The sequence below is a fragment of the Macaca thibetana genome, chromosome 13 (assembly GCF_024542745.1).
Source record: "Macaca thibetana thibetana isolate TM-01 chromosome 13, ASM2454274v1, whole genome shotgun sequence".
NCBI classification, from domain to species: Eukaryota; Metazoa; Chordata; class Mammalia; order Primates; family Cercopithecidae; genus Macaca; species Macaca thibetana.
This window is the reverse complement of record NC_065590.1, coordinates 1150982-1163434: the sequence shown is the minus strand read 5'-3', so window position 1 is coordinate 1163434 and position 12453 is coordinate 1150982. Positions and strand designations below refer to the sequence as shown.

The window sequence follows — 12453 nt, the reverse complement described above, 5'->3', positions numbered from 1 at the left end:
ATCTACTCAAACAGCCATGTCTCTGTTTCCATGAGGCCTCTTTTTTTTTTTTTTTTTTTGAGTTGGAGTCTCGCTCTGTTGCCCAGGCTGGAATGTAATGGCGCGATCTTGGCTCACTGCAAACTCCACCTCCCGGGTTCAAGTGATTCTCTTGCCTCAGTCTCCTGAGTAGCTGGGATTACAGGCAGATGCCACCACACTCGGCTGATTTTTGTATTTTTAGTAAAGATGGGGTTTCACCATGTCAGGATGGTCTCGAACTCCTGACCTAGTGATCCGCCTACCTCGGCCTCCCAAAGTGCTGGGATTACAGGCGTGAGCCACCACACCCCGAGAGGCCTCTTTTTTAGAAGGAAGAAGCCCCTGAAAGTGGAACAAGAAAGAGCAGAGCCCAGTGCGGGGTATGCCCTTTGATTGCAGCCTCTCTCTCCACAGGCTGCTGAGAGGGGTCACGGGGACATCTGCTCCCTCCTCCTGCAACACAGCCCAGCCCTGAAGGCCGTCCGGGACCGAAAGGCACGGCTAGCATGTGACCTGCTGCCCTGCAACAGTGACCTGCGGGACCTGCTATCCAGCTGAGCCGCCACCCTGTCTCCAGCTGCCTTTAAAGGGTACACAGACCAGTTCTCCATGCCCCTGCCTTGGTCAGCATCCATGCTGCTGGGCAGGGAAATGAGGCCAGACGACCCAGGAAGAGCCCCAGTCTGGTCACTCTGGAAGCGAGGGAGGAGATCTGGTGTGGCTAAAAGTGTTTAAGCCCGGGCAGATGATCATATTCTAAATTAGTTCATATGAGACATCTATTCATTTGGAAAAAAATAAAGTGATATCCTTACCTCATCCCACACACAAAGATAAATTACAAGATTAAATATCTAAATATAAAAACACAAAACTATGTAAGTATTAGAAGAAAATAGGGACTATGTGAGAAGCTGCTTTCTAGCTGCATGTCCTTGGGAAAAGTCACTTTAGCTGTCTGCCCCTCCGTTTCCTCTTCTGTACAGGGAGTGGTCATCATAGGGCCTGCCTCAGAGTCACTGTGGGACGAGGTGAGTGCGCACTGGGACAGCCCTTGAGAGAGGGCCTGGCACGTGGCAGGCAGCCTGAGGGAGGCCCGCTTCCCCAGCGCCTCATCAGCACTTTGCTCATATACCATGATTCCATTCATTGTGACAGTCCAACAGGAGAAAAGTGCTGTTTCGGTTTTCATTGCTGGCTACAGTGAGGTTGAGCGCCTGTGTCTGCTGTGAGCCGCCTACCCATGCCAGTTTCAGAAATGCTGCTTAGTCACAGGAGTGTTTCTATTCTAGATCCTGATCCTTTGTTCTATAGATGTACATTTAATTTTTTCCCTTTTTGTCTTTTATGCTCTGTTTCTTGATGTCCATTCATGGGGATTGGTACAGTCACTGTAGATGGCAGTTTGACAGCATCTATTTAAATGAGCAGAGCCAATACTTTGATTTCTGTGTAGCTATTAGAGAGATGTTCTTCCATGGTTACAAAGATGTTTATTTACAGGAGCATTTACAAATATGTGCATTGGAGCATGGAGTGCAACGTTAAAAAAAAGAGAGAACCACTGGGCGCGGTGGCTCACGCCTGTAATCCCCGCACTTTGGGAGTCCGAGGTAGGTGGATCACGAGGTCAGGAGATCGAGACCATCCTGGCTAACACGGTAAAACCCCGTCTCTACTAAAAATACAGAAAAATTAGCCGGGCGTGGTGGCGGCACCTGTAGTCCCAGCTACTTGGGAGGCTGAGGCAGGAGAATGGCGGGAACCCGGGAGGCGGAGCTTGCAGTGAGCCGAGATCGTGCTACTCACTCCAGCCTGGGTGACAGAGCGAGACTCAGTCTCAAAAAAAAAAAAAGAAAAGAGAGAGAGAACCGACTCCTCCTGATAGGGAGGGTGGAGTCCTGCAGATCCAAGGTCTCTGCCGCGCAGCAGAACACGGTGTGCTGACAGGAGAGTGCCGCTCGCGTCCACACTTCTTCCCACAGAGCATGTCTCTAGAATGTGATTGCCTCTCAGCCTTTTGGCTAAGATCAGGTATAAATGTATGGATCTATAAGTGGATGTAGGCCAGGAGCGATGGCTCACACCTGTAAGCCCAGCACTTTGGGAGGCCGAGGCAGGAGGATCACCTAAGGTCAGGAGTTCCAGACCATCCTGGTTAACACAGTAAACCCTGTCTCTACTAAAAATACAAAAAATAGCTGGATGTGGTGGCAGGTGCCTGTAATCCCAACTACTCTGGAGGCTGAGGCAGGAGAATCGCTTGAACCCGGGAGGTGGAGGTTGCAGTGAGCTGAGATTGCACCATTGCACTCCAGCCTGGGCAACAGAGTGAGACCCTGTCTCAAAAGAAAAATGTGGATGTGCATCCACAAAATGCACAGAGCGGAAGCAGGAGGGGGGCTGTTAAACTGCCAGCCGTGGTTTCTCCTGGGCCATGTGGCAAGAGAGGGAGTCAAGGAGGTCCTGAGCCTTCTATTTATGTTTGAACTTTTCATAAGGAATGTTTTTTCCTTTCTTGTTCAACATACTGTTTCTGGCTTTTTTTCTTTCTTTCTTTCTTTTTTTTCTTTTTCTTTTTTTTTTTTTTTTGAGACCGAGTCTCGCTCTGTCCCCCAGGCTGGAGTGCAGTGGCACGATCTCGGCTCACTGCAAGCTCCGCCTCCCGGGTTCACGCCATTCTCCTGCCTCAGCCTCCCGAGTAGCTGGGACTACAGGAGCCCGCGACCGCGCCCGGCTAACTTTTTGTGTTTGTAGTAGAGACGGGGTTTCACCGTGGTCTTGATCTCCTGACCTTGTGATCCACCCGCCTCGGCCTCCCAAAGTCTGTCTTTCTTTTAAGTCAGAGTTAATACCAGTCATATGAGACAACCAATGGGTTTTCTATTGAGAATTTCCCTGAAGCTTGTGGGTGTAAAACAACGCTCCTCCAGTGCCACGGGCTGAGGGGTATTTGTGAGTTGAAGTGGACAGTGGTGGCCAGCCTTACTTTTTCTTGGTTTTTTGCACTCATTTTACTTTTTTTTGAGACCGAGTCTCACTCTGTCATCCAGGCTGGAGTGCAGTGGTGTGATTTTGGCTCACCACAGCCTCCACCTTCTGGGATCAAGTGATTCTCGTGCTTCAGCCTCCCAAGTAGCTGGGACTACAGGCATCTGGCTAATTTTTATATTTTTAGTAGAGACGGGGTTTCACCATGTTGGCCAGGCTGGTCTCGAACTCTTGACCTCAGGTGATCTGCCCGCCTTAGCCTCCCAGAGTACTGGCATTCCAGGCGTAAGCCACCACGCCCAGCCCCTTTGCTGTCATTTTAAATGACTCTTTTCCTCCTCATAACCAAAAGCAAGGAAGAGGCTGGGTGTCACCTGAGGTCAGGAGTTCGAGACCAGCCTGACCAACATGGAGAAACCCCATCTCTACTAAAAATACAAAATTAGCCAGGGTGGTGGCACTCGCCTGTAACCCCAACTACTTGGGAGGCTGGGGCAGGAGAATCACTTGAACCCGGGAGGTGGAAGTTGCAGTGAGCCAAGATCGTGCCATTGCACTCCAGCCTGGGCAACAAGAGCGAAACTCCATCTCAAAGAGAAAAAAAAAGCAAGGAACACCTTTGTCTGAGAAAAGCACCCGAAATTTAGCCTAAGAACTAAGTTTTTGGCTGGGCGCGATGGCCCAAGCCTGTAATCCCGGCACTCTGGGAGGCTGAGGCGGCCGAATCATGAGGTCAGGAGTTCAAGACCAGCCTGGCCAACATGGTGAAACCCTGTCTCTACTAAAAATATAAAAAATTAGCTGGGCATAGTGGCGGGTGCCTGTAATCCCAGCTACTCGGGAGGCTGAGGCAGAAGAATTGCTTGAACCCAGGAGACGGAGGTTGCAATGAGCTGAGATCGTGCCACTGCACTCTAGCCTGGGTGACAGAGTGAGATTCCATCAAAAAAACAAACAAACAAACAAACAAAAATAACTGAGTTTTCTTTTCTTTTTTGTTTTTTTTTCTTCAGACACAGTCTCACTGTGTCACCCGGGCTGGAGTGCAGTGGCGCGATCTCGGCTCACTGCAAGCTCCGCCTCCCGGGTTCACGCCATTCTCCTGCCTCAGCCTCCCGAGTAGCTGGGACTACAGGTGCCACCACCTCGCCTGGCTAGTTTTTTGTATTTTTAGTAGACGGGGTTTCACCATGTGGGCCAGGATGGTCTCGATCTCTTGACCTCGTGATCCGCCCACCTCGGCCTCCCAAAGTGCTGGGATTACAGGCGTGAGCCACCGCGCCGGGTCAAGAACTGAGTTTGCTAAGAAAGCTCTGCCCTTCCCTGAGTTCTCTGAAGATGTGGAAGCCCTTCCCAGAGGCCAGTTCTTTGGGAGCTGGGCAGCCATCTGGGGCCTGTGGCCGTCCTTGGCCGCGGTTCTCCCTCCCATGCCCTGGTCTTCTCTGCTCAGGCTGCTGTGATTCTGGGGTCTTCTTTACTGGCTGATTTCCTTGCAAAGGCCAAGGCGGAGTTCAAGGTCCAGCTGGGTGAAGGGCATGCCTGGCTTCCTGAGAATTAGAAATGGTGACTGGTGACTTGAGGCACATTGCTCTGCGGCTGGATTTCATGGTTACCATTCCATCCCGGGACCTGGCGCGGCTCAGTCTCCCCTTTCCTGTGGCTGGAAGGGCACGCTTCGTCCCCGGAGAGCGTCTGGTAGGGGCCTATGGAAGGGCGCGGAGGACTTCCAGAGGCCGGAGGACAGGCGCCAGGCTTGAATCCAGGGCTGGGGCAGCTGCCATGTGCTCTCAGAGCGCTGGGGGAGGAGCGGGGGAGCCCGAGGGCAAGAAACCCACAGCACAGGGAAGGGCAGCCTTGAAACTGCAAGTTGGGAGATCACGGTTTCCTCGCGTGGCCACCACAAGGGCTGAGGCTGTAGGCTGGCCGCTCCTGCCCCTCCTGACCACCCCTTCAGGTTTCCAGTCTCCTTGCTCAGCCACCCAGGCTGGGCTTTCAGGTTCGCAGGCAGCCAGCCCTACAACATGGAGGCCAGGCTGGGCTTGCTTCAGGAGTGGCATCTAAACTTAGGAGAGGGGAACACATTTCACCCCAATCTGCGCTAGCAGCATGTTGGTTAAATGGCCCCTGAGTAGGTGTGGGGCATAGCAGAGGTGCAGGAGTGGGTGTCCGAGAATGTAGCCAACTCATGTCCAAACAGCTCCTTTTCCTTTCCCCAGTGGGCTGCATTCCCAGACTGGTATTTTGGTTGGTGTGACAGAGTCCCAGAGTCATCCGGCCCAGGTGCAAGTCCCTGGGCCAGTCCTCTGTCCACCCCCGCCCACCCCCAGGCGCTCCTATAAAGGGCTGAGCAGTTCAGCTCTTCTCACTGGGGGGTGTAAGGAACAGGGGGGACCATGGACTTCATCAGCATTCAGCAGTTGGTAAGGATGTGGGACGGAGGTGGGAGGCACCCTGGGACCGGCTGGACAGGAGGAGACTGGCTAGAGGAGGGCTGGCAGCTTCTTTCTGTGGTGTGAGGGTCAAGTCTTAGGTGCAAGGAAGCATGCATTTCTTTTATAAAAATCGGTATTTTTTGAAATGGAGTCTTGCTAGGTTGCCCAGGCTGGCCTTGAAGTCCCAGGCTCAAGTGATCCTCCCACCGGGGCCTCCTGAGTAGCTGGGACTCCAAGTGTGTCCCACCACAGCCGGCTGGGCGTGCAGTTCTTTCTGGTGTGTCTGCTTGGTTCTCATGGGAGGTGAGGGGGGATAGGGAACAAGAGGTCGTCAGTGGGAAAGAAGACATGAAAATCCTTGAGTTCAGTGAGTTTTGCCCTGGATGGATGGTGATGGCAAAAGAGGAACAGGAAATGCAGGTTACTTTGGAAGATGCGAGTGTAGCCGTGGTGGTCGCCGTGGTGGTGGTAGCTCAGCTTAAGCACCATGATAGTTGTTGCTCTGGAAATGGCCAGAGGGCCTGGCTGCCTTGGGGATGGGGAAGGTGCTCTTGTGCTCCCTGGGCAGTGAGAGACAGTGATGCTTAGGGATGTCGGTTTGGGTGAGGAGGGGCCCGGAGGGTGTGAGGCCCAGCAAGCCCCTCTGGGCTGGAGGCCCCAGCCTGCTGCAGCCTCTGCTGGGAGGCAAATGGCAGGGAAGTGTTAGGTTGCTAGAGTTCTTTAGAAGAAATATGGTTCTACCTGGCTGGAAAGTCCTAGGATCTGTTACCCTATCATTCCAGCCTGTTCTTTCCCCACATGCTGATTCCTCCTGAACTCCTGAGGTGGGGCAGTGGGAGGAAGCATGGATGTTTGCTACAGGCTTTGCCCCAGGCACAGGCCCCAATAACTCACAACCTTCCCAGCTCATTAGGCAAGTGCCTAAAAGTGTTTGAGCTTAAATGTAGCTTCAAAAGGAGCCGATAACTGAACCCAGGCATTTAGAATTTTACCCGGCGGGGGCTTCTCCTCTGTCCCTCTGAGCTTGGAGTCAGGTGGCAGTCAGTATGATCTGGGAGAAATCTTAAGGACAACAACATGGGGGAAGCTAAGGTGTCATCTGCCCTGAGGCTACCTGGGCACACGCCCAGCAGTATAAATAGATTGTGGCCTCATGTCCCCCCAGCTGTGTTCCTGCTGACAGGAGCAGGGTAGGCGGGGATCGGCTGACACGGTGTCAGCCGATGCCATGGTTGCAGAGCAAGCAGCACCCACGGGGTGAGGGAGCTGGCCAGCACTCTGGACTGCTGGGGCTTTGAGGCCTACTCCCATCCCGGGCAGCAGCCTTGTGACATTGGCCCTTAGCAGACAGCCCCCTGGTACTCCACAGCTCTGCTTTCTAAGGGCTCCTCCAGTTTTCCCAACTCGGTACTCATATCCTGTTCCTACAGGTAAGTGGAGAAAGAGTTGAAGGGAAGGTGTTGGGATTTGGACGTGGACTTCCTGACCCTGGAGCCTGGCCTACTGACTGGAGGAGGGGCCCCCAAGAGGCTGTGGCCCGGGAGCAGCTGAAATTGGAAGAAGAGAAGAAGAAGAAAGTGAGAGAGGGGCAGGGGCGGGGGCTAATCCCTGAGGCTGGCTGAGCAGTGAGGCCTGGAGGGACTCTGGTGGGGCAGCCTGGGCAGCTGGTGTCAGCTGTCGGCAGGGCAGAGAGATCTTGACCAGCGGCTGGTGACTGGCACGGTCTTGTCTTCTGCCCCAGCTTGAAAGATTTAACAGTTCCAGATTTAATCTGGATAACCTGGCTGACTTGGAAAACTTGGTTCAAAGACGGAAAAAGCGACTGAGACACAGAGTCCCCCCCAGGAAACCCGAGCCCCTGGTTAAGGTGAGTGGGAGGTCAGGGCTGGGGCATGCCGACGCCAGGGCTCCAGTTCCAGAGGGAGAGCTTGGGGAGGAGTGGGCACTGCAGGCCAGGACCACACAGCCGGCACCTGGGGAGCCCCTGAAATCCATTCCAGAGCCTCCGGGGATGTGTCCGCCAGAGATGCCATAACAAAGTCCACAGCCTGGGCAGCCTCAACAGCAGGTGTGTGTCACCTCGCAGTCCTAGGGCCTGGAAGGCTGAGAGGAAGGTGTTGGCGAGGCTGGTTCCCTCTGGGCAGGGAGGGAAATCCCTTCGTGCCTCTCCGGCTTCTGGTGGATGCTGGTGATCTTTGGCGTTCCTAGACTCTTGCCTTCATGTTCGCTGGGTGTTCTGCCCGTGTGCACGCCTGTCTCCACGTGTCCCCCCACCCCTTTTTTGTTGTTGAGACGGAGTCTCGCTCTGTCGCCCAGGCTGGAGTGCAGTGGCGCGATCTCAGCTCACTGCAAGCTCCGCCTCCCGGGTTCACGCCATTCTCCTGCCTCAGCCTCCCAAGTAGCTGAGACTACAGATGCCCGCCACAACGCCCGGCTAATTTTTTGTATTTTTTAGTAGAGATGGCGTTTCACCGTGTCAGCCAGGATGGTCTCGATCTCCTGACCTCATGATCAGGAGGTGATTAGCCGGGCATGGTGGCAGGCACCTGTAGTCCCAGCTACTTAGAAGGCTGAGGCAGGAGAATGGTGTGAACCTGGGAGGTGGAGCTTGCAATGACCCAAGATTGCGCCACTGCGCTCCAGCCTCGGCCTCCCAAAGTGCTGGGATTACAGCCGTGAGCCACTGCACACGGCCCACATGTCCCCTTTCGTGACACCAGTCACACTGGATTAGAGCCCACCTTAACACAAGTCCTACCAGTGAGGGACCCACCGTACTGCGGCGTGACCTCATCTTGAACTAATTCCATCCTCAGTGACTCTGTTTCCAAATAAGGTCACATTCTGAGGTACCTGGGGTTAGGACTTCACATGAATCTTGGGGAGATACAAGTCAATCCGTAACACACTCACACACACACAGTCTATTCAATCTCCTGGGGTGGGATTAGAATAAGAAACTGCATTAGTACAAGCCAGCAGTGTTCCTCGGTCGGCTGCGTGGGACCCGTGGGCCAGGCCGGTGGAGCTGTGACCTCTTGGGCACCTGCGGCCTTCGGGAGTGATTTGGTCTTGTCTTCAACTGACCCAGCCACAGCCCCAGGCCCAGGTGGAGCCTGTGGACCTGGAGATGTTCCTGAAGGCAGCTGCTGAGAACCAGGAGTCCCTGATTGACAAATACCTGACAGACGGAGGGGACCCCAGTGCCCATGACAAGGTAGCACAGGTGGGGTGAGTCGGCTGGCAGCAGCTGCAGTTGCAGGAGCGCTCGCTGCCTTCAGTGTGTTCAAGTCCTGGCCTAGGAGGCTACAGGGATTTTCACTTTCACGGGCATGAATCCAGTGATGCCTCCAGAGGGCGGGGAGGAAGCAGCAATTCCATTCAGGGACCTGGCCCTGGGAAGGGGACGGCGTGGGGTCTCCAGGGTTAGCTGCACTCCCTCTGCCTAATCTCCCATCTCTGCCCCCAGCTCCACCGCACCGCCTTGCACTGGGCCTGTCTGAAGGGTCACAGCCAGCTGGTGAACAAGCTGCTGGCGGCAGGTGCCACCGTGGACGCGCGGGACTTGGTAAGGATGGGAAAAAAGGCCCAGCCTCTGGTCCACGCCCGGTTTCGCATCCCAGCAGCTCTGAGTGCTTGGGTGCTTTTGTTTTGCAGCTGGACAGGACACCCGTGTTCTGGGCCTGCCGCGGAGGACATCTGGACATCCTCAAACAGTTGCTTAACCAGGGAGCCCGGGTCAACGCCCGGGACAAGGTGAGGGGCACGGTGCTTTGGGGGCCTGTCCGGAACACAGGAGCAGACGCTGTTCCTGGAGAAGAGAGCACGTGTAGTCCCGTGGGTTGGGCAGGGCTCGCCAATCCACACCCAGCACTGACCCCCACTTCTCTCAGATTGGGAGCACCCCCCTGCATGTGGCAGTACGCACCCGGCACCCCGACTGCCTGGAGCACCTCATCGAGTGTGGCGCCCACCTGAACGCACAGGATAAGGTAAGGCAGGCGCTTGGTCTTTTCCCGCTTGAGAGCTCCAGAGGGGCAGGGACTGAGGAGCCCCAGCTGGGACCAGAGGTGCTGTGTGCTCGGGGACGGCAGCCCTGACCTGCCCGCATGAGGAGGGCAGCACGCAGACACAGGAGCTTGACCGCCTGCCTTCTCAGCAGGAAGGGGACACGGCTCTGCACGAGGCCGTGCGGCATGGCAGCTACAAAGCCATGAAGCTGCTGCTGCTCTACGGGGCCGAGCTGGGGGTGCGGAACGCGGTGAGTGTGGGCGCAGCCCTGGCTCCTGTCCTGAGGGCGGGTGGAGCGCCTGCAGGGGACTGACCCACACCGTTGTTCCCAGGCCTCCGTGACCCCGGTGCAGCTGGCTCGAGACTGGCAGCGCGGCATCCGGGAGGCCCTGCAGGCCCACGTGGCGCATCCCCGCACCCGGTGCTGACCCTGACCGCAGCCCGGGTCTTGCGCACCTGCCACCATTCCATCCCATGCCCAGCCCCCGCGTCTGCGCCTCTGTGGTTCCTGCCCTCAGCCCCGGTTCCTGCCTCTGGGGTCTGTGCCTCCTCAGCAGCCTTTGCAGAACTGAGTGGTGGCACCGGGCCCTGCAGGCAGAGAGAGGGGCCTCCCTGGCTTCGACTGTCAGGGGAGCCGCGTTCCCTCCCAGGGCTGGAGCAGAGGACCACGAGGCAGCGGAAAGCGCGGGTCCAGACGAGGGCCAAGAAGGGGAGGAGAGTGAGGGCCAAGACCGGAGCCCGAAGGAAGCAGTCCCAGGCTGGAGCCACCCGGGGCTGGGTCTGGGAATCCTCAGTGTCCACTTGTCCCAGGTTAGGGGCTTGCCTTGCTCTCCCCAGGGCCAGTCTCTGCGGGTGGGGACTCAGCCTGGGGCCGGCAGATGCCATCCAGGATGTACAAGGGGCAGCCCAGGCAGGCCGTGCAGGGTCCGGGCCTGTCTGCAGCTGGTGGATGCCCATGGGCAAGGCTTTCTCCGGGGATCCCATTCCTGTCAGTAGCAACCCTGGCAGTGTCTGGAGCAGCTCCAGACAACGTTGGTCGTAGGGACTCTGGAGGTGGGTTCTGGCCGTCTGAGGTCTCAACAGGTTTGAGGCCCCACAGCGACAGAAGTCCAAGACCCACTAGGTTGCCTCAGAAGTCCTAAGACTGATGAGCTGGAGCACGTGTTTGAGAAGCCTTGTACCCACGGTGTACTGGCCCTGGTCAGGCCGGCCTGGCACACTGTCGCCTGCAGGCGGCGCTCATGGGGAAGTGCCTGGGCACCGGGGGTTGCTTGTGGCCCACCCAACTCTTGGGGCGGTGGCCCGTAACCCGTTTGCCTGAGGCTCTTATGTCCCTGGTACTGGAGCTTGAGCTCTTGCCTGGAACCCTGCAGCTGCACCCACCCTGCTTGATCCCACTTGAGAGGCCAGGACACTGAGGGACTCTGAACCCAGCCCACAGGGAAGCAGGGGGAGGTGAAGCCCTCCCCCCGCCCCGCGCCGGCCCTTCCCATCCCTTCCCTGCTGTCTGGTGGTCTAAGGACCCAAGCTCCCTAGACTTCTTCCTTTTCCGCTGTCTGTACGTTTCAGATTACACCAGTGTAGACCTGTACTGCTGGCGGGGCTGGGCCCCTGAACGCCAGAAAGTGAATCTTAGCAAGCTCTGCCCTAAACTGAGAACCATGTGCTGAGGGAAGGGCTGAAAGGTGAAGGCTCAGCCTCCCTCACATGGGTCCCGGGTTACATTAGGTACCGGGCTGATAGGCATTTGGCCATGCTTCTTTTTAAGTCTGCCTTTGGTGGCCTTCTCAGGGCCACAACAAGGCTGTTGTTACGAAGTGGAAAAGCTGACCAGTGCTCCACACTCGGGGCACATACCTTTCCATGAGCAGCTCCTGCCCTGTGGCGACAGAGCCAGCGTGCACCAGACGCTGGTGCCACGGCGAAGCAGGCGTTCAAGACCACGGAGAAGACAAATCCTCATCTAGAAATGAGGACACCTCAGTGACAAACACCCCTTTTTATACCGATCAGTATCTTCTGTTCATTAAAACGGGCTATCCATTACAGCCTAGTTGTCTTTCCTGGGCTGAGAGGAGCCCATGCTTCAATCACCGGGGACTGTCTGCTAGGGCCCAGGCCTGTTAGCCATGCCGGCCGGCAGCAAGCGGCAGGAGTGCAGAGTGGGCAGGATGCGGGGTCCTAGCACTAGGCTCTTGTGCTTAATGCATCTCTGCTCGCTGACGACAAGGTCAGAGAGCAGTGGTTCTCCACCTCAGCTGCTTGTCAGAATCACCAGGAAGGTTTAAAAAGTCCTGATGTCCACACCCTAAGTCAGAAGCCCTGAGGGGAGGATCCAGGTATTCTCATGCAGAGGCCATGCTTGTCTATGTGGGAAATCCTACGAATCTATAGAAAGCAGACACCTAGGGAGTCCAGCAAATCTCAGGTGCAAGATAAACACATAAAACCTGTTTCTACCTCCTGGAAATGAACATATAGACACAAAAGTTAAAAATATGTACTGTTAACAATTGCTTAAAAAGTGAAATACTTAGGTTTAAATCTAACAAAATAGGCAAGGACTTGTATGCTGAAAATTACAAAACATGATGAAATCAAAGATTTAAATAGACATGCCATGTTCACGGATTGTTAGACACAATAGAGTAAAGATATCAATTCTCCTCAGATTTACAGGTTGAATGCAGTTCCTATCAAAATCCTCAAAGATGTTTTGTAGATGTAGACAAGGTTATTCTAAAATCCGTATAAAAATTTATAGCAAAAATATTTTGAAAAAGAATAAAGTGAGAAGAGGAATCTGTCCACCTGATTTCAAGATCTACTATATAGCTATGTGAACCAAGAGTGCAATGCTGGCAGAGGGACAGACACACACATTGACAGAGCCAAGAACATCATGGGAACAGGACCACACAAATATGCCCAGCTGACTTTAAGGTGCAAAAGTAATTCAATGGAGGAAGGACAACCTTTCAACAAACGGTGCTGGAGC

General features: G+C 55.2%; 2 protein-coding genes across 2 annotated transcripts in view; both read left to right on the top strand.

The window, feature by feature from the left end:
- ANKRD39 (ankyrin repeat domain 39) overlaps positions 1–7021 on the top strand; it is a 745852-nt gene extending 738831 nt beyond the window's left edge. Inside the window, exons 5-6 of the mRNA XM_050755168.1 lie at positions 436–611; positions 6875–7021. Of these exons, the coding sequence (XP_050611125.1) occupies positions 436–579 (144 nt within the window). The 3' untranslated portion in view covers positions 580–611; positions 6875–7021. The remainder of the gene's footprint in view (positions 1–435; positions 612–6874) is intronic.
- ANKRD23 (ankyrin repeat domain 23) lies at positions 5341–11503 on the top strand. Its single transcript, XM_050755152.1, has 9 exons — positions 5341–5432; positions 6875–7021; positions 7186–7311; positions 8536–8661; positions 8914–9012; positions 9102–9200; positions 9338–9436; positions 9607–9705; positions 9788–11503. Exons 1-9 carry the CDS (start codon positions 5406–5408, stop codon positions 9881–9883), a joined length of 918 nt encoding a protein of 305 aa, XP_050611109.1. The 5' UTR covers positions 5341–5405; the 3' UTR covers positions 9884–11503.
- Positions 11504–12453: the final 950 nt, after the last annotated feature.